The 22063-nt window shown below is 38.7% G+C and overlaps 1 protein-coding gene across 1 annotated transcript; it reads left to right on the plus strand.

The window, feature by feature from the left end:
• Nucleotides 1–4364: 4364 nt before the first annotated feature.
• LOC149380918 (uncharacterized) lies at nucleotides 4365–8127 on the plus strand. The gene is made up of 3 exons (XM_089601244.1): nucleotides 4365–4465; nucleotides 7221–7397; nucleotides 7515–8127. Exons 1-3 carry the CDS (start codon nucleotides 4365–4367, stop codon nucleotides 8125–8127), a joined length of 891 nt encoding a protein of 296 aa, XP_089457370.1.
• Nucleotides 8128–22063: the final 13936 nt, after the last annotated feature.

Below are 22063 nucleotides of genomic sequence, written 5' to 3' on the forward strand. Positions count from 1 at the left end.
CATGTTGAGAAATATCGTACCACAAAGCTTGGAGGGCTAAACAAATGGCAGTAAGTGGTATTAGAGGTGCACCAGACATGAGCTTTACGTTACTTCCCCGTTACTTGCACATGTTGAAAAAATTAAACCCCGGAACGGTCACACATTTGCTTGTAGACGATAATCAAGTGTTCAAGTATTTTTTTCGTGGCATTAGGGGCATGCATTGAGGGTTTCAAGGCAATGAGGAAGGTGATTGATATGGATGGTACTTTTTTGAAGACTAAGTACAGAGGTACTATGATTGTTGCCACGGCTCAACATGGTAACTACCACCAATATCCTCTCGCATTCGCGGTTGTTGACTCGGAGAATAATGATTCATGGAGGTGGTTTATGAAAAAACTACGAGAGATAATACCTGATGATGATGAGTTGGTCTTCATCTCATGTCGACATCAAAGTATACTCAAAGCAATGGCCGAGGTCTACAAAAAGTCAACACATGGATTCTGCGCATGGCATCTTTCTCAAAATATCAAGACACAAGTTAAGAGTAAAGCACGTGACGACCCTGAAGTTGATAAGGAAAAAAGAAAAAAAGGTAAGACATATCGTTCTGTAGCACTAAGTTCATGGATATTGCTGAGTCATACACAATATCAGAATTCAACAAACTCTACGATGACTATAAAATTAGGTATCCAAAAGCAACGAAATACCTTGAAAATAGTGTTGAAGTTGGAAAATGGGCTAGATGTTATTTTTTGGGTTCTCATTACAACATCTTAACTACAAATGGCGCCGAGTGTATCAATGGGGTGTTGAAGAAAGCAAGAGGACATCGGAAGGATTCATGTTTAGGATCTTCCTCTACACTCTTAACTCCAGCGATTAAGAAAGAATTACATACAAGATACAAGAAATCGACATCCTATGAAGTTTGAGAGTTGAACATGAGTACTCTTGAGTTCCACGTAACATGAGAAGATGGTAGTTTTTTTAGTTGATTTGGAGAAGAAAACTTGTACTTATAAAGTTTTTGATATTGACAAAATTCCATGTGCACATGCCCTAGCTGCTTTCCCCGGTGGTCCAAACAACATGTATACGCTATACTCGAAGTATTACTTGAAAGAGTTATGGTCATTGGCTTATGTTCAGACAATCTACCCTGTTCCAGAATTGTCAGAGTGGATAGTCCCAGATGATGTGCAAGACGTAAAAGTCTACGCTCAAGAGTTCAAAGTCAAGCGTGGAAGACTACAACAAACGAGATTTCCTTCAGTTGGAGAACACCGAAAGCGTAAGATTAGAAGTTTTGGCCAATCTAGTTGAAATTTGACATGATATTGCGTATTTCTTAACGTTATGTTATTTATACTATTTTGTTTTATTTGAAAGTTGAACTTAATTAACTATTTTCATGATATTATATTTTCTACTTATTTATTTATTGTTTAGTCTTTAGTTTTAAATTTTGAAAATATTTGAGTAACCAGGTCGACTAGTGCTGAGTTGAACCTGTTTTCTAAATTTTATATGAAAAACAAAGATAACCACAACCTAGTTTATGTGGTCGTCCAAACAGAGAGCACACTAATTTAAATATTTGTTCGACCGGAACTACCAAAGACTGCTTGAATCGGTCGCCTAATAATGAACAAAAACTGGTTCATAATTACTGGTTTGACTGAGATGACTAAATATATGTCGAATTAGTCGTCCAAATAATGAACAAAGACTGATGTATTTTTCATGCCAACGAGTTCGACATGTACAAGTAAATAGGTTAGTAATCTAGTGGTTCAACCAGTTCAACGTGTCATAAACGGTCGTTCTGGTCGGACTAGTCTTACATGACAACTAGTTGAAAGTCGTTCTAGTTGGCTTGTTCAAAATAACACAACTAATGTCTATTTGAACTAGATGTCTCGGTCGACTTATGAAACTACTAGTGAGTTTTTATAGTCAAACTTAATTTATCGTTAATTAGTATATTTACTATAACAACTAGTAATATAACATAGTCTTCACGTGTTCAACGTGGGTGTAACTTCATGATGATGAGAAAAACTCATTAATCATATTTAATTTATCAATTAACATAAAATTGATATTTCATCATGTAAATTAATCAAAATATTGGTGTGATTATCTTAAAATATATAAGTATAACTTGAGAACCTGACTAACTAGAGAATAGTCGACTAGTTGTTATAGACGGTCTTTCTGGTCGTACTAGTCGTCCATTGAGAACTTGATGAAAGTCGTTCTAGTTGGCTAGTTCAAAATTAGACAACTAGTAATAGTTGAACTAGTTAACTCGGTCGACTTATGAAACTACTAGTGAGTCTTTATAGTCAACCTTAATTAATCATTAATAGGTGTAATCATCAAAGTTCAATTTTGATCGACCGGTCCAACTAGCTAATAGTTGTACTAGTCGAATCGGTTCATTTAGATCACTCTGACTCTGTCTGGGCAATTAATTATACTAAATCTTGGTTGTTTCAGTTGGCTAAACAATATTTGGTCGATTGGTCTCAACTAGCTAATAGTTGTACTAGTCGTACATGTTTATACAGTTTACTTTTGCCTATGGCTAACTAACTAGTTAGATTAGATCTTGGTTGTTTCAGTTGTACCTGTTGATAAATAAAATAAGGAGTGTAGAAAAGACTCAATAAAAATTTAGATACTCGTTGCAAAGTTCATACATCTTCAACTCTAATATTTAGTAGAAAAGTTCACGGATCGTCAAGTCTAATTCTCAACCCAAAAGTCATACATCTTAAACTCCAATATTTAATAGAAAAGTTCATGCATCTTCAAGTCTAATACTCAACCCAAAAGTTCATACATCTTCAAGTCTAATACTTAATAGAAAAATTCACAAATTTTGAAGACAAAACAATAAACCAAACAACTTTACGGGAATTAATAATCATGAAAATCTCAACCGCCATCTTCTCTCGATAAAACATCATAAGTGAGTCATCTAATGCGTTATGCCATACCCTTGCATGTCAAACTCGATGAACTTGATTGTATAGATGCCATAATCTCCACTGCAACAATATGTAATTAGTTATTGCATACAAAAAAAAAATTATACATGTACTGTGTATTATGAGGAAGGTTGCGAGGTCGCCAATATTGCCATGGAGCATTAAGAGAATCCGCAATATGCACAAAAAATTTGAGTGTCGTAGGATCAAAGGAATCATCGTCCTAATTGGCAACATAAAATTTTCCATTTCACTTTCGGAGAAACATTCTAAATTACAATCGAATACAACAAGCTCTGTGTTTATGATATCAATCTTGATAGCAACCCAATGTTTCTCACCAACATTCAAGGGGAAGTATATGGAATTTGCTCCACGCCACGATCTCCCAAAGTTGTGAGATGTTCCATCGAAATACTTCATGAATGCAACTTCGATTACGTCTTTGTTACTTCCGTGGTTGATTCTTAAAAATTGCCCAAAGATCTCATCCAATACAACACAATCTTGCTTGATGATATCATGATATTTTTTTCACCTTTTCTTAACTCCATACATCGCTTCCTCTAAGTGCTAGATATTAAAAGAAATTCTATGTCAGATTATATTGTATAATAACAAAAAATTTCCAAATGAATTTTATATAAACATATACCTCACTCAGAAACCAGTCACGCGTTAAAATTTCATCGAAGAATATCCATGGTCGACTTTCAAGACCACAAGAACATGGTAATTTAGATGAAGAATTGTAGTATTCCTTGAAAGAGCTTCGCATATCATCCACTAAACGCATCGGATCATATCCCTTTATCGCGTCTTTTGCGAAACGTTTTTTTTTTCAAGGATCGGTGTATGAATCTTCCATATATATAGATCTCTTACTTTACCTTTGTGGTCTTTCATTCCCATCAACATGTTGACGTTTGTCCACCTCATCACCGTCACTCTCATTTCCATTATTCGCATCATCCATCGAACAAGTTAGAGTAATATAAAATCCATCATTTTCTTTATTGGAGTAATGATTTAAAGAATTACCATCATCCTCATCCTGAATGTCAACCGCCATATTAGACGAAATGGAACTTCTACAAGCTCTTAGAACTTTATTCATTTTGGCCTCCATTCCGCCCTCCAACTGCTCAGAACGAGAAATGACCTCTAATCTCAGCACTTCAATTGCTTGATCCATTTTTGCCTCCAATTTTACCTTTAATTGATCAACTTGAGAAGTAACATGTAACTCTAGTTGTCTAGTTGCTTGAGTAGATGATTTAACACCCACACTGACTTGTTCTTCTTGTTCATTTGTACCGTCTAGCTCGTTGTTACTTTCAGTTTGAAGAACGTGCGTCTTCCATCAATATCTTCATGTCGTATATCCTCCCAATAAAGTTCAACTCCGGCTTCCAAGAGCGCGGCCCAACGGTCAATTACGTCATCGGATTCGTCAGGAAAAACCACGATATCATGTATGTGCGGTCCTTCGTCCCCATCTTCAACCGCGAGAAAGCTTTTTATATCCTATTAATTACATATTTTATTACAAAAATAAGTACAGAAATATCAATTAATGTCGATATTGTATTTGAAAAGATTCATACAATAAACGCTAACATATTTGTGTCTCCGAGTGCTCCTAAGACTTGTTCCAATGGAGGAGATATTTTTTTTTCTCAGACATCCATCGACAAATTTTAGGCTCAAAATCTGAGACCTCATCTCTAAGCTGTAACAATTCTGGAGAAAGGGTTGGAATGCACTCAAAAGGTAATAACTGTCTTAAAAAGTAGATTGTTAAATTATAGGATCCAATAAATTCTCCACATAGCAAATATATAAACAATAACTTTTAAATGAAACTTATTGTGAGTGGGAGAATGAAACCCGGTAAATTGCATCACTACTACAAAATGTTGGATTACACAACGGAAATTCCACAACGGAACACAGTACCGTTGTGGAATCTATATGCTTCCACAACGGTACAGTTGTACCGTTGTGGAATGTCCGGGATTCCACAACGGTACCACAGTACCGTTGTGGAATCCCGGACATTCCACAATGGTACGGTGTCCCGTTGTTGGATCTCGCCGCGGCCAAGGCAAGAACTCGCCGCGGCCAAACTCTTCCACAACGGTACGCTGTACCGTTGTGGGAAAGGTATAAAGTCAGAGATCTCACCGCGGCGAAGTCAATGCTTCGCCGCGGCGAGTTGATTCCACAACGGGACAATAACCCGTTGTTGAAATTGTTTTACGACCTTTCGCCGCGGCCAAGGCTTAAACTCGCCGCGGCGAATTGTCGTAAAAATTTTTAGGGCTTCACTATAAAAGCCTCATTTCGATTTCTTTTTTCATTTTTTACACTTTCACTCGCCTCAGACCTTCATTTCGGCCGATTCTGTGCAATTTATCCTAAAAAACCCACCTTGAAACTTCGCCGCCATTTCGCCGCCGCCAAATCTCGCCGCCCTCCTCGCCGAAGCAAAATCTCGCCGTGTCTCTTCTTTCTTTCTCTCGGTGTCGCCTCCCTTGCTCTCTCTCCCACCGAATTCTTTTATCAAGGTATGATTTATAAACTAATTTATGATTTTGGTTGTAATTTATGATATTGGGGGTGTAGATTTGGCTGAAATTAGGGTTTTTTATTTTGGGTTTTTTGTTCTAATTTATGATTTTGGGTATTCTATTAAGGAACTTATGATTAAGGAACTTATTTCGCCGCGGCCAGGTGTTCTATTGGCCGTGGCGAGACATGATGGCCGCGGCGTGTATTATACATGGCCGCGGCGAAATAAGTTCCTTAAAAAACATAGAATCTGGAACTTATTTCGCCGCGGCCAGGTGTTCTATTGGCCGCGGCGAGACATGATGGCCGCGGCGAAATAAGTTCCTTAAAAAACATAGACTCGTTGTGGAATCTTTATGATTCCACAACGGTACCACAGTACCGTTGTGGAATCCCGGACATTCCACAACGGTACGGTGACCCGTTGTTGGATCTCGCAGCGGCCAAACTCTTCCACAACGGTACGCTGTACCGTTGTGGGAAAGGTATAAAGTCAATGCTTCGCCGCGGCGAGTTGATTCCACAACGGGACAATAACCCGTTGTTGAAATTTTTTACGACATTTCGCCGCGGCCAAGGCTTAAACTCGCCGCGGCGAATTGTCGTAAAAAATTTTAGGGCTTCACTATAAAAGCCTCATTTCGATTTCTTTTTTCATTTTTTACACTTTCACCCGCCTCAGACCTTCATTTCGGCCGATTCTGTGCAATTTCTCCTCCAAAACCCACCTTGAAACTTCGCCGCCATTTCGCCGCCACCAAATCTCGCCGCCCTCCTCGCCGAAGCAAAATCTCGCCGTGTCTCTTCTTTCTTTCTCTCGGTGTCGCCTCCCTTGCTCTCTCTCCCACCGAATTCTTTTATCAAGGTATGTTTTTATCTCAATTTCATATCAAAATCTTAATTTTCATGAATATTTTGTGTGATTTATAAACTAATTTATGATTTTGGTTGTAATTTATGATATTGGGGGTGTAGATTTGGCTGAAATTAGGGTTTTTTATTTTGGGTTTTTTGTTCTAATTTATGATTTTGGATATAATGTTATTTTAGATTAAAAATGAGTTGTATTTTGATATTGTAGTTAAATTGAGTTCGGATTTGAGTTTGAATTTGTGTTTGTGATGAGTTTTATGTTTTATTTATTCGAATATAATGTGTTTTTTTTTATGTATTTAGTGTTGAATTGAGTTTAATTTTGTGTTGAAGATGATTTATTGTTTGAAAATGTTGTTGAATTTGAGTTTGAAATGATTTGTTCAATTAGGTGAAAATGGGCCGTTCAAAGACCCCCGCCGGTCACAAAGAAGCCGCCCCTAGCTCTTCTAGGCCCCCCACAAAAAAAAATAAGAGGTCTCGTCAAGCCGAACCCGAACCCGTAGTGGATTATAATAGTCGGGTATTCACTAGCAAGGCCGCAGAAGATCGCTACGACATCCTCGTTCAACGAACTCCGATCTTTGAACGAGGATTGAAGGTGAGCTCAAGCACGACTATAGGGGCTCAAATCAACAACACCATCGAAGGTTTCTCATGGAGAAAATTTTGTGCCACACCCGAGCACAAAGCAAACGTCACTCTCATGTACGAATTCTACGCGAACTTACCAGATCACGAGGATGATGTGGTGACGGTTTGTGGTGTAGACGTCGATTGTAGTGTCGGAGCCATCAACGCATTGCTAGGAACCCCGGACATCGAATTCGAGAATGAGGGTTACCGACAATGGTTGAGAAATCCTAATCTCGATGAAATGTTGAGTTTGTTGACTACTCCAGGAGAGAATTGGGTCATGGACAAAGGAGTTAGAAAGCTTTTCCGTAAATCATTGACGAGGTTAGACTTTTCTTCTTTTTTGTGTGTATTATTTTATCTATTGTATGTTTTAAATAGAACTGTGTTTATTTTTTCTATTAATTGCATGTTTTAAATATAACGGTGTTTAATTTACAGGCTCGCAAAAACGTGGATTTATTTCATTTGCTCCCGTCTCTTTCCGATAAAGCACTTCACCCGTCTCGACGAGGAACATGTCCATCTTTTGTTTTGTATCATTCGTGGTAACACCATCAACGTCGGTCGATTCATCTACAATTGGATGAAGAGAATCGACTACAAGAATATCAAAAATGGGTTGCCGTATCCGTCAATCATCTACGGCTTGTGTCTGAATGCCGGTGTTGGAGGCGCAAAACACGACACAACCAAGAAGTGTGGGGCGCCTATTAATGACAAGACGATCGAGAGATACATTGTCAAAGAGCCGGAAGAGGAGGAAGAGGATGAAGAAGAGCAGGATGAACCGTCACTCAATGAGCCACTGTTGTGTTTACAACCACCTCCGGGGTATGATCCCGCCACCCAAGAGTACATTGCTCGGTGTAACCACTATCTCGTTGGCGGGTATCAACACACCCAAGATTACATGTACCAACAAGGACAATATGGCGCCGCGGCTTTCGAAGGATTGAACGAGCTGATAGGTCGATGGGACATTAATCAGGAGAATCAATACCGGTTTCCTCCATATCCTCAATACACATACTATCAGGCGCAAGCACCGTAATGGCCACCGCATATGGCACCTCCTCAGTACCCGGGGCCACCACCACCACCACCACAACCACCTAGGAATGACAACGACGACAACGAGTAAACTTTTTTTTTAATGTGGTTTTTGAAACCTTCTAAGTTTAATTATTGTTTTCAACTTTTTTTATGTGTGTGAGACTTAAATATTTATGTCTTTATGTGTGTTTGATACTTGTTTCAGTTTTTAATTTGTGTTTGAGACTCGTTATGGTATTGTATGAATTTCTGTTTGAGACTTGTTATGGTATTGAATGGATGATTTGAGTATTTAAAATTTATGTATTGATTGTGTTTGATATTACTTAAGATTAATAAGTAATAACTAGATTCTCCCCGACGAAGAAGTAATTCGCCGCGGCCACATGTTGTATTGGCTGCGGCGAGCCGTCATGGCTGCGGCGTGAGTTATACCTAGCCGCGGCCTTGTATCCTCTTGGCTGCGGCGAGATATCATGGCCGCGGCGAAATGGGTTCCTTAAAAAACATAGAATCTGGAACTTATTTCGCCGCGGCCAGGTGTTCTATTGGCCGCGGCGAGACATGATGGCCGCGGCGTGTATTATACATGGCCGCGGCGAAATAAGTTCCTTAAAAAACATAGAATCTGGAACTTATTTCGCCGCGGCCAGGTGTTCTATTGGCCGCGGCGAGACATGTTGGCCGCGGCGTGTATTATACATGGCCGCGGCGTGTATAAAGCTTTTGATTCATGACTTGTGTTCTTTGGCAACCCAATCGCGTCTGCATTAGTTAAATACTCCGAACAAAATTCAACGGACTCCTCAGCTATATAGTTTTCTACTATGCTCCATTCCGGCCTATTGTAGTTCTTCACATAACTCTTCAACACTTTCATGTAACGTTCGATTGGATACATCCAACGTAAAAATACGGGCCCACATAATTTCACTTCACGTACCAAGTGAACAGTTAAGTGAATCATGATGTCAAAAAACGAAGGTGGGAAAAACTTCTCTAGCATGCATAGAGTTTTTACCAACTCCGATTGCATGGAATCCAACCGAGTGAGATCAATAACCTTCGAGCAAATCGAGTTGAAGAATACACATATCTTGGATATTGCAAATCTCACATCGGGTGACAAAATTCCACGCAAGGCGAGAGGTAACATTTGTTGTAGAAGCACATGACAATCGTGAGTCTTCATTCCAATAAGTCTCAAATCTTTCATAGATACAAATCTCGTATAGTTTGAAGAATGACCATCGGGAACTTTGATAGACGCAAACCATTTACACAACTTCTTCTTCTCCTTCCGATCTAGAGTATACTTAGCCGCTGGTAATTTTGTTTTTTGTCCGACCTCCTCCTCGGCATGCAAAATACTTCTTATATTCAGCTCCTTGAGATCCCTTCTAGATTTTATTCCGTCTTTCGATTTATGTGGATCATCAAGAAGAGTACCGATAACGGATTCGCAAACATTTTTCTCGATATGCATAACATCCAGACAATTCCGAACGTAGTGCGTCTTCCAATACGGAAGGTCATAAAATATCGATTTCTTCTTCCAAGGATTCTCCTGAAACGACTCTTTAGTACTAGCACGACGCTTTCTTTTTCCAAGGACTTCATTGACGTTTTTTACCATCTCGTAGACATCTTCACCAGACAAAATTCGAGGAGGGAGCCGTTCTTCTGTGTTGCCATCAAATGCTTGTTTTAACCTTCTAAATGGGTGGTCTCTTGGTAAAAATCTTCTATGCCCGAGAAAAACAGTCTTCTTACCATGCTTCAACCGGATGGAAGATGTGTCTTTCATACAAATAGGACAACCAATCGAGCATTTCACATAATATCCTGACAAATTTCCATAGGCCGGAAAGTCGTTAATAGTCCACAATAACATTGCCCGTAAGTTGAAAGAATCTCCACGATAAGCGTCTTTAACCTCATAGCCCTTATCCCATAACATCTTCAAATCATCAACAAGCGGTGCCAAATAAACATCGATATCATTACCTAGTTGACTCGGTCCTGATATCAGAAGCGTTAACATCAAGAACTTTCTCTTCATACAGAGTTTTGGAGGGAGATTGTAGTTCACCAATATAACCGGCCAAACACTGTATTTACTGCTCATCATGCTAAACGGGTTCATACCATCAGTTGCTAAACCAAGATGAAGATTTCGGGGAACAGCACTGAAATCCTTATACTCAAAATCAAAGGATTTCCATTGGGCAGCATCGGCAGGATGTCTGAGAACACCATCATTGACACGTTTTTCGGAGTGCCAAACCATGTTCTTCGCGTGTTTGACACTATTAAACATTCGTCGGAAGCGTGGCATTGGAGGAATGTACCATAACGACTGTAATCATAAAAAAACAATAAGAAGCATACCATTATAGGCTATACATGTATTTGATAATCGAGTAGTGAATACATACCTCAACTGGAACTCCTTTGACTCCGTCACGTGTCATTTTACCCTTCTTCCACCTCGACTCTTTGCAGATCGGACATTCATCTAGATTTTCATGCTCGTGTCTGTATAAAATACAATCATTCGGGCACACATGGAACTTCTCGTACTTCATACCTAATGTGCCCAAAGTCTTCTTCGCCTCATACATACTTAAAGGAACTTTATTGTCTTTCGGAAATGCTTCTTTAAGTGTTTCCAACAATTTTGTAAAGCTAGTGTTTGTCCAACCACCCGACGCCTTCAAATGAAACAACGTAACTAAAAACGACAACTTCAAAAAGCTTGTACACCCTTCGTATAATGGTGTCTCCGCATCAATCATCATCGACTCAAACAACTCCGGCCGGTCAACAAAATCGTCCTCCAAATCATTCATCATTCCGGGCATATCATCAACATCATCTTCAATATCATCAACGCTATTGTTTATCGTCGAGCGAAAAACCTCACCATGATAGTACCATCTTTGATAGGAGGTCATTATTCCATACGCAAATAAATGGGTTCGAACAACATCAAGCGAAAAATGCCTATGATTTCCACATCGAACACAAGGGCAACGAATAGATTTCACGTCGTTCATATTCTCTCTAGCGAATTTACAAAACTCATCTACACCTTCTTGATATATCTCAGTTAATCTATTCTCCCACATCCATTTTTTCATCTTCAATGATAGAAAATCCTAGATTTTACAACAAATACCCATTCTAATTACCAAGTTATAAAAAACAAGCATATTCAAAGCAAGTAGGAGAATAACTTACAAGATTTGAACGTATAGTTGAGAGTGATAACCAAGAATGGCGCAGAACGGGTCGGAATTAGGTTTGGAGTGGGTTTCCGAATGAGGTTTTGAGATTAGAAAGTGAAAATGACGAGAAATTTTTAAGTTATAGATCAAGTGCGCGATGTTTTGCCGCGGCGAAAGATATACATAGCCGCGGCGAATAGATTCCACAACGGGACAATCGTCCCGTTGTAGAATTTTCACCGCGGCCAAGTCCAAATGTTGCCGCGGCGAAATGAGTTCCAGTAAATCTGAGAACTATTTCGCCGCGGCTATACTATAATTTGGCTGCGGCCAGGTAGGTCACGCCGTGGCGAAATAGGTACATGGCCGCGGCGAAACGAGTTCCAGGGGCTATGTAAATCTGTGAACTATTTCGCCGCGGCAACAGTATAATTTGGTTGCGGCCAGAATGTATTGCCGCGGCGAAATAGGTACGTGGCCGCGGCGAAACGAGTTCCAGGGGCTATGTAAATCTGTGAACTATTTCGCCGCGGCAACAGTATAATTTGGCTGCGGCCAGAATGTTTCGCCGCGGCCAAATTAGATACGTGGCCGCGGCGAAATATTCCACAACGGGACGGTCGTACCGTTGTGGAACACACTCGCCGCGGCGACGTTTGACCTTGGCCGCGGCAAAATATCGCGATCTGACCCTAAAACAGTTTTCCCACTCGATTTTTTTCAAAATTTTCAGAAATTTCATTTTTCTTCTTCTTCTCTCTCACTCTCCGACCCACACCCACTCCGTCGCCGCCCGCCACACCCACTCCGTCGCCGCCCATCTCTTCTTCCTCTGCCGCCGTCCCTCTCTCTCCTCTCTTCTTCCTCCGCCCCTCATCTCCTTCTTCCCCGCTGCCTTTTCTTTTTCCTCCGCCCCTTATCTCTTTCTTCTTCCTCCGCCCCTCATCTCATTCCCCGCGGCCTTTTCTTCTTCCTCCGCCCCGCCTCTCCTTCCGACCCACATTCCGCCGTGGTCATGCTTCTTCTTCTTCTTCACAAACCCCTCTCCACAAACTCACCAAACCCACTCTCCACAAATTTCTAAGTCCACAAAACCTTGCCTCCGACCACAAGTCCCGACAACGTCATTGACGTTTTATCTCTCCACCACGCCTCCGTGCTCGTCGTCTTCACTCCGGGTAAGTGTTTTTTTTTATGTAATTTGTATTTTTATGTTGAAATTAGGTTAGAATTGTGTATTTGTGTTTAAGTTATATAGAAATTGAATATGGAATTTGATATTTATGTAGAAAATTAGTGTGGAATCGAATTTCGATTTGAGTTTATATTGAAATTGGTTTGAATTGAAATTGAATTTCGGTTTGAGTTTATATTGGAATTGGTTTGAATTGAAATTGAATTTCGGTTTGAGTTTGTGTTGGAATTAGTTTGAATTGAAATTGAATTTAAGTTTGAGTTTGTGTTGGAATTGGTTTGAATTGAGATTATGTTGAATTTTGTTTTTTCATAGATTATGTCTAATACTTCCACTAGTACCGTTAGCGGTAAACGGAGATCCACCAATATCGATGGTCCCGGGAAAAGAAGAAATACTCTTATGCCCAAGATTAATAAGGTTAAAACTCTTGGTAAAAAGATAAACGTCAAATTTAATGATAGAGATGAACCATTGGATAAGGAGGGTGATGAGTTATCGAGTTATTTTGGTGTGTTAGCTAGAGAACACGTTCCAATTTCGATGATCGATTGGAGACTAAAAGAGCATAAACAGCTAAAAGAAAGGATTTGGAACGAAATATGTGAAGCATTTACGGTCCCTATCGAACTTAAGAATAATTGTCTTATGAGAGTTGGAGAAGCGGCGAGGTTATTCCGTCACGAGCTATACAACGATCTAGTCAAAGATAACCTCAATGATCCAAGCGTCTTGAAGAGGCCGGAATACGTTTTAAAACGCTATGGAAATATCACCGAAGAAGATTGGATAAAATTTGTTGAGTATAGACGTTCCGATGTGTTCAAAAAATAATCGGACAATGGGAAAGAAATAGCGAGGAAGAACGTGTACAAATCTAGAACCGGCCGCAATGGATATCGAAAACTTGATCAACAAAAGGTTAGATTTACATGTTTTATTTTGTATTCCATGTTTCATAATATTTATTAATTAATTTGTGGTATTGCTTGATAATAGTACGAGGAGACGGGTGAATGGCCTACAAAAGAGGTATTATGGGTTGAGTCGAGAATGAAGGGAAAATCATCTCAAGAAGTTACGGATGAGTCTATGGAAAGTGTCTTGCAATCTAAGGAACATCCCGGTCGTGTTCGTGGGCAATCTAAATACTCGTCAAGTTGCAATTCCGTATCTCGTCGGTCAAACTCGAGTGACGAGGTAACTAAGTTACGTCGAGAAATGTGTGAGTTAAAATCTTTCATTATGAAAGCCTTAACTCAAAACGGTTTGAGTCTCAAAGATGCTAATGACCAGTTACCTAGTGTCATACGTCCCACAAATGAAGAGGAAAATATTGGTGTTGATGAAGAGATGCCTAAGGGTGATGATGAAGAGATGGCTAAGGGCGGTGATGAAGACATGGCTAAAGATGGTGATGAAGACAAGGCTAATGAAGTGACGTCTTTAGGTAATTTTTAATTTTTTAATACAAGTAAAAAAATCAAATATTTTTATATTATTTTTTAATAACATTAGTGAATTTATTAGATAAACAATCTCAACATGAAGTTGCCGACAAACCCGATAGTGTTCGAGCAAGTTGCTCAATGAATCCAACCACGCCGGTGACACCGTGTTCGGATGAAAGCATCGAATGCATTCTCCTCCTTGATGATTTCATGAATGGAGGCACGATTCATGTAGCAAACGGGCGAGCGTACATGAAAGCCGAACATGTTCATTTTTCATCTTTGGAGGATGTAAACGTACGAGTGAGCATTGCGACGGCTTTGATTAAGAAAGCTTTTTTGCCGATTCCCACCGATGAAGCCAAGACTATTGAAGAAGCCGTAGGGGGCTTCGTTAAGTGGCCAAAGAGATTAGTAGAAACTGAAATTGCAAAAGAGAGTCGCGGCCGGGTGGTCACACAAGTGTTGAAGGTCGGTGGTGATAGTGAACCTAACGCCGATGACGATAAGAAGATTTCATATAAGTTGATTAATCCAAAGTTTCGATTGCTCGCCCAACATGCCAACCGAGTAATGTTACCGAAAAGGGGATTCAATCAATGTCAAAGTTTGTGCAAGTATCGCCGTAGAGCATATTCCGGTGATGTTTGACGATGTTAAAGAATTCCTTAGATACGAGGAAATAGGCGCGTCATGCATAACGATTTACATGGGGTAAATATTTCTTTTATATTATTTTTCTTATATCAATATACAATATTTCATTTTATTAACTAATCCAATAATTGTTTTTCGTAGTTATCTACAATCCATATTAGACAAAAATAAGCGGAGTGAAGTAATGTGTTTTGTTGAAGCGGGTTTGAGTTGCTACCTCCAAACCAACAACGATGAGGCTCATTTATCCGAACGCGTCAAGCAAATCGGGAAAATAGTACGAAATTGCAAACCAAAACAACTAGTTTTGATGCCGTACAATTTAAATGAACATTGGATGATTGTTGTCTTCGATCTTTGGAAAGATCAAGCGATGTTCTTCGATCCGTTGAAAAATAAAATCCCATTGGATTTAAGGATGTTGATAAAAAGGTAAATTAATTACATGTTATTTGAAATATTTCATTTACACTAATGCTTCTTTTCTAATTTTTTTTTTGTTGGGCGTATAAGGATTTTTTCGGATTTCAAGCTTCACAATCAAGAAGCCCGAAGTAACGGTCAATCAACCTTAATCACTAGTGCCTCGGCTCCCAGACAAATCGGAAACACGGAATGCGGGTATAATGTCTTAAGTTATATGCGTGATATTGTTGGAGTTGGTATAGATAAATTACAAATGAAGAAGTCATATACACCGGATAACTTAGAGAAAGTTCGAGAAGAGTGGGTGTTATACGTACAAACTTTTATAGAATTTGAATATTAGTTTGATTTTGGATATAGATATTTATTTTGGATTTTTTTGGACATATATTTGGTTTTGGATGTTATGGATATATTTTGGATGTTATGGATGTATTTGGTTTTGAATATATAATTTCATTTTCAGGTTTTTAATTGGAAAACAAAAAAAAAAAGCTCTCAGGTACAATTTGGCCGCGGCGTGTAATAATTACGCTGCGGCAAAATTTCCTGGGAATTCATCTCGCCGCAGCCAAAGGTATACCTTGCTGCGGTGAGAATTTTTAAAAAACACAATACATATTCGCCGCGGCCACGTGTACATTTCGCCGCGGCAAATTCTTCCACAACGGGACTACCGTCCCGTTGTGGAAGATCTCGCCGCAGCTAGTACGTAACGTTGCCGCGGCGAGAAACGGAAAACAACATTATTCAACTCCGCCGCGGCCACGTATGTCATTGGCCGCGGCGAACTATTCCACAACGGTATGGCTTTACCGTTGTGGAAGTTTTCGCCGCGGCGAAATCAATACGTGGCCGCGGCGATTTTTTAAAAAAATTGATCCATTTTTCACAACGGGACTGTCCCGTTGTGGAAAATGGATGTTTCCACAACGGTACTGTACCGTTGTGGAATCATTACACAGCGGAGGATTCCACAACGGTACAGAACCGTTGTGGAATCATTCCACAACGGTATTGTACCGTTGTGGAATCCCCTGTTTGTAGTAGTGCATGTCTCTTGTTCGGCTTTATTATAAAAAACCGCAGACACCTCCAAGTCCATCCTATGTAGATTGTCCATCAAATAGACAAAAGAAAATGTCCCCCAAGGAGACTTTAAACAAAAATCCAAATCATCAAACATTCTCAAAATACCATCACCAATGTGGGCGCTATCTTTTTCCGGGTGCGCCAAAATTGAAGAGATGAAAAGCAAGACCGTCATCTTCATTTTTTCCAATTGCAGTGCCGCGGACCACTTTTTTCTTGCAGGAGCACTTCGCTTCTTTTTTGGACTTTGACCTTCTTCAGAAAAATCACTCAACGCTAACAATCTATCCATCACATCCCTATATGAAATCACCTTCTTTTTCTCAAAATGCTTCTCCCTAAACGAGTTAGTACCGATCTTTTTCCATCCTTCAGGATATTTCGAACACGGTAAACTCGATATCAACGCATACTCGATCATAGAAAATTGAATTAGTTTACCGTTCACAAGAAACCATACTTCCACTTCCTTCTTTGATTGTATTCGACGACATAACATCATCCACAATGACGTCAAATTCATGTCCAAGTATGTGGGGACTTCAATCAAGTGCCTAAATTGAGTTTCTTTGAACCAATCTCCTTTATTCTTCTCTTTATCATAAACTGTTTCGAAAACTTTAACGAACTCCTTCAATCGACATTTAGTTGATAATTTACACTTGAAGTTCATCCTCTCTGGAATCAATCTCCATTTGGGCCGAGGAGCATCAAGAACCTACATAAATACACCTGATGTTTTTTATTTGCAAAAAAAAAAAAAGATTAGTACATAAAATTGGATGAAAAAAGTTACCTAATTTGTATCGTCATGAGGGCCATCTCCTTCTCCATCTTGCAATGTTTGATCATTTTGCGGAACCAAATTCGTTTCTCCTGATCTATCTCAAGATTCCATATTACTTCAAACAAAAAAAAATTACAATGATAAACTTGCTTTTTAGTCTACTAGGTGAGCATAATTTGTGGTTAACCTCTATAATTTCGTGTGTTCATGTATTCTTTACATTGCATTTACTATTCCGGCGTTTGTTTACTACTTCAAATTGAATTTGTACTTTCTTATTCAATTCAAACAAAATAGAGTCCTCGTTTTTCAAAAGGTAATCGTTTTCGCCCGCAATCGTAACAAAATATTTACAAAAACATAAATTTATATAAATTAATAACTTTAACAAAAACAAAGTAAAACCTAGACATCCCAATAAACTTATACATTGAGTATTTATCCACAAACAATTTAAAACAAACATCGAACATCATCCATAGAATCGAAACATCGATTTTGGACACCCCTAATCCCTTCAAGAATTTCAATTCAACAACAATTTTCTACCAAAAAATCAAAGTAACTTGGAATTTTCTATAAATGAAAACATATATCTCTTTTCCTACAATTCCTCTTGTCGGACATCACATAACTATCAACATAACATTTAAAGTAACACATAATATCTTAGATGTTCAAGATCCAAACAAGGTCGCACACAACAATAGCAACATCTCTCTCTCTCTCTCTCTCTCTCTCACACACACACACACACACACACACACACACACACACAGTCACACAGGCACAACCAGGACTTCAAACACACGGTCATAACAAACTCATGAGTAACAATAAAACCACGAGAAATAGAAACAACAACATCTACCATCAAAACCGAGCCAAACTGCAAGCAAGCCATAATCCCACACAAACACCCTTACGTGGCCGAAAGCACGCTCAAACCATGACCATTCACGTCATAATCAAAACCCTCTGTAATTAATCTTTAAGTTCATGATTTCCCTGTCTTTAAACCGTTTATATTTTCTGTAACCAGTTAAAATAAATAAATAAATAAAATCAAGAATTGAAAAAAAACATGTCTTCTTTTGGATAAAGAAAAAGATACAGATAAGTTGAATATGAATGAAAAAAATTAAAATCCCAAATTTCATAATCCAAACCCTAGACCTTAGATTTTAATAGAGGAAAATTTTGAATCTCTGACCTTATTGAAGAACTTGATCGTCCGAAGCTCACCCAGCTCCTTTTCGGCACTAGAGACAATCCTCCTCCACGCGTCCAACTTTTGGCCGCTACTCTTCCGCTGCGGCTCCTTCTTCCTTTTTCTTCACCCGACCGCGTGCCTCTCCTCATCAAAACCTCGCGCTCTTCTTCCTCCTTCGGGTTTTCCGGCCTCCCTCTCTCTCTTCGCTTCTTCTCTCTTTCTCTCTCTTTTTTTTTCTTTTCTTTTTTTTTTTTCTGTTTTGGTTCCTCGGTTAAAAGAGGATGAGAAGTCTTATTTGAAACCAAAAAAATCAATAGAAAAGAAAGGATAATTTAGTCATTTTGTGTCTTCTAGAATTGAAATTGAATAAATTTAATTTTAAAAGAAAATGAGTTTTATAACCAGTCCATATACGCAAAGAAGAGTCAAGAGAAGGTTATTGGTGCAAAAAATCCCAAGACATATATACTGCATTAATTATGCCTTTGTCGTTTGTATACCAGATTTGTACATAAAAGTAATTCTAACTCAAAACTTCAAAGCACAATAGCTTATGTAAATTAGATGGTAGTTCATCTCCAAATATCACCAGTGTCCTCTGTATTTTATCGAAATACGTGATTTATCTCATCGTCTTCGAGAAATATCAGACATCTCCCTTTAATTTAATATTAATGCACATACATCTCCTAAAAATATATTATATTGGAAATGCCACCCTTTTTTGTTTATTTTTGAAAATAAAAAAATAAAAAATTTGAACTTTAAAAAATATTCTTAATGAAATAGCTCTTTATTTTTATTTTATATATAAAAAATTAAATCAAACTTTTTCTTTATAAAATGCTAATGATTTTTTTTTATTTTTTTTGTAAAGAGTGGTTTTGATTTTATTTATTTTTAATAAAATAGTAAATAAATATTTATTTTCTTAAGGGCATTTTGGGGAGAGGTATTTGTGAAATAGTATATTTTTAGGAGAGCTATGTGTCATTTATATAAACTGAGGGGAGATGTATGATACTTCTGAAAGCTGATGGGATAACTCCAGCATTTCGATTAAACACATGTGATACTATTAATATTTACACTTAAAAATGACATCCTCATGTTTATATTATTTTAATAATTTCACAAATTTCTATTTGTTACACTATAGCCATACATATATTGAACTTGTTTATATATATATATATATATATATATATCCAATCATACTATTTTTTTTTATCTGATCATACTACTATACATCCATTGTATCCAATCATACTATTATATATATAAAAAAATTAGTTAACTAGCCAATTAAAACGTTTGAAATTGCTATATAACCAATGTTTCATAAATCTTATATAAATAATCATAAAGATGACATAGCATCCCTGATTTGCCTTTTCATTGAATAAAAATTGTGATCTATTTACGTCAATTTACACGTGCTAATATATGGACGTGACTATTTATTTAATATTCATGAAACGTTAACTATATAATAATGTAAAATTATAAATATGACTATATACCTAATAGACCCTTATATAAATACATATTATATCAATTTAAAATGATTTTTTTAATCACAAATGGATATGAACCAATAGTTTTTAAAAACCTTACACATAACACTTGGGAAAAGTAGTTATAAATAAAAGTATATCATATAATTTAAACATATTACAATTTTCCAACTAAAAAATAATACATAAATACTTATATATATATATATATATATATATATATATATATATATATATATATATCATTTAGCTTAATCCATCTTAGTATATGCTCCACACATGTAATCTATAGAGACATAAGTTTTCTGTTTGACTTAGTTTATTAAGCATGTGTTTAGCTTTTCTAAAAGCTTAACCATTTTGAAGTGTTTGATAAGATATTTTTGTAGTAAAAATTGTAAAAGCGCTTTTGATGAATTGTATGTAATTTTGAAAATGAAATTCGTAGCTTTTCAAAAATCACTTTCTTTTATTTATACATAATTAATTATATATTCTTATTCATATCTATATATAACAAAAAAAAAAAAATACATGTATTTTAACTGTGCCGCATCTGCCACCATAACCATAAGATTACCTATAATTTCTCTAACTTCGTTAACAAACTCATACATCTTTTCAAGAATCAGATTCTCTAATATGCGTATTACCAAAAAACAATTTGCGTACTCCAGAAGTTTTTTAATATGCGCATATGAAGTAAAATACACCACGAGTGTCTTTGAAAATTCAGACTCATTGTACAGACTTTGAGCATAATGAAAAAAAAGGTAGAAGCTACTATGGTACACATTTAGAGTTAAACGTACACAAAAATTAAAATTATAACCATTAAGACTTCATCTTTTTGTCGGAAACTAAGCTCAAAAGGAGTGCGGCCGAACGGGTCCGTTTGTTAGTAGGATACGAAGGATGTTTTGCTGTGGAGCGCGTTGGCCGGAGTGGGGGCCTCATGCTGCTCTGGAAGGATTGTGTTAGGTTCTCCCTCGGCTCGTTCTCTCGCTTCCACATTGAAGGCACGTTAACGGACGAAACGGGGAATAGTTGGAATTTTTTGGGTCTTTATGGGGACCCGGTGGCGGGTAATCGGAGGTACTCGTGGGAGCTTGTGCGAAGGGTGATGAGGTCGCGGCCGGGACCGTGGCTCTTGGGTGGTGACCTTAACGAAGTGTCGAGCGATCACGAGCTTAGCCATGGAAGGACAAGAGAGCCTCACCTTCTCGAATCCTTCCGCCACTTGCTTGAGGATTGTGATCTTGTGGACCTAGGCTTTGTTGGGGCCGATTTCACGTGGCGTCGTAACTCTCGCCCGGATAGCATTGAAGAAAGGCTAGACCGATGCCTTGCCACTCTGGATTGGGGAGCGTTGTACCCGAAAGCCATAGTTCGCCATCTTGAGTATTGAAACTCGGACCATCGCCCGCTCCCCCTTCTCACTAGTGGTGGAAGGGAGAAGCGGGGGAGGACGAGGGAGAAAAGATTCTTCTTCGAGGAGGCTTGGTGCGACGATGAGGGTTGTGGTGACCGTATTCGCGATGCTTGGGAGGCGACTAGCGTCGGGGGTGACCTCCCGGCTCTTATCAAGTCTCTCGGCCGGTGCAAGAATAGCCTCGAGTCGTGGGGATCGGGGAAGAAGAGGATTTTGGCTATGAGGATTCGTAGGCAAAAAGACCTTGTTCGAAAGATCGGAAATGGGGACGTTGGAGGCTCTCGGGCTGATTTGAAGCGAGAACAACAACAACTTGATGCGCTCCTTGAGAAGGAGGAGCGGTTTTGGAGACAAAGGAGCCGTTTAGGGTGGATGAAATGTGGGGAAAAGAACACAACGCTCTTCCATAGGAAGGCCTCGGCGAGGAAGAGAAGAAACACCATTATTGGCCTTTATGATGTGAACGGCGTGTGGAGAGAAGGGGACCTCGGGATCGAAGAGGTGGTCACCGACTATTTTAACGAGATCTTCTCGTCCACCTCCCCGAGCCCGGAGAACATCGAAGCGGCCTTGGCGGGAATCGAAGCCGCCGTCTCGCCCAAGATGAACATCGATCTTCTTAGACCCTTCGAAGCGGACGAGGTGAAGAATGCTCTCTTCTCCATGAGCCCGATTAAGGCCCCCGGGAGTGACGGTTTCCCGGCCCTCTTCTATCAAAAATGTTGGGGGATTGTCGGCGAGCGGGTGACCAAGGCATGCTTGGGGATCCTCAACGACGGTCAACCGGTGTCGGAGATCAACGACACAATTCTGACCCTCATTCCTAAGGTCGACAAGGCGGACAAGGTTAGCAATTTTAGACCGATTAGCCTTTGCAATGTTATGTATAAGATTGTCTCTCGTTGTCTTGTGTGGAGAATGAAGGGATTAATGG

Source organism: Urtica dioica, chromosome 11 (genome assembly GCF_054948205.1).
Source record: "Urtica dioica subsp. dioica isolate 48M chromosome 11, U.dioica_male_clone48M_v1_H2, whole genome shotgun sequence".
Classification (NCBI taxonomy): Eukaryota; Viridiplantae; Streptophyta; class Magnoliopsida; order Rosales; family Urticaceae; genus Urtica; species Urtica dioica.

Coding starts and splice junctions, on each gene's coding strand:
- LOC149380918 (XM_089601244.1), top strand. CDS start 4,365: ATGTCGTATATCCTCCCAATAAAGTTCAACTCCGGCTTCCAAGAGCGC. Junction 4,466..7,220: donor AGGAAAAACCACGATATCAT/GTATGTGCGGTC, acceptor CGTCGATTGTAG/TGTCGGAGCCATCAACGCAT. Junction 7,398..7,514: donor TTCCGTAAATCATTGACGAG/GTTAGACTTTTC, acceptor TTTAATTTACAG/GCTCGCAAAAACGTGGATTT.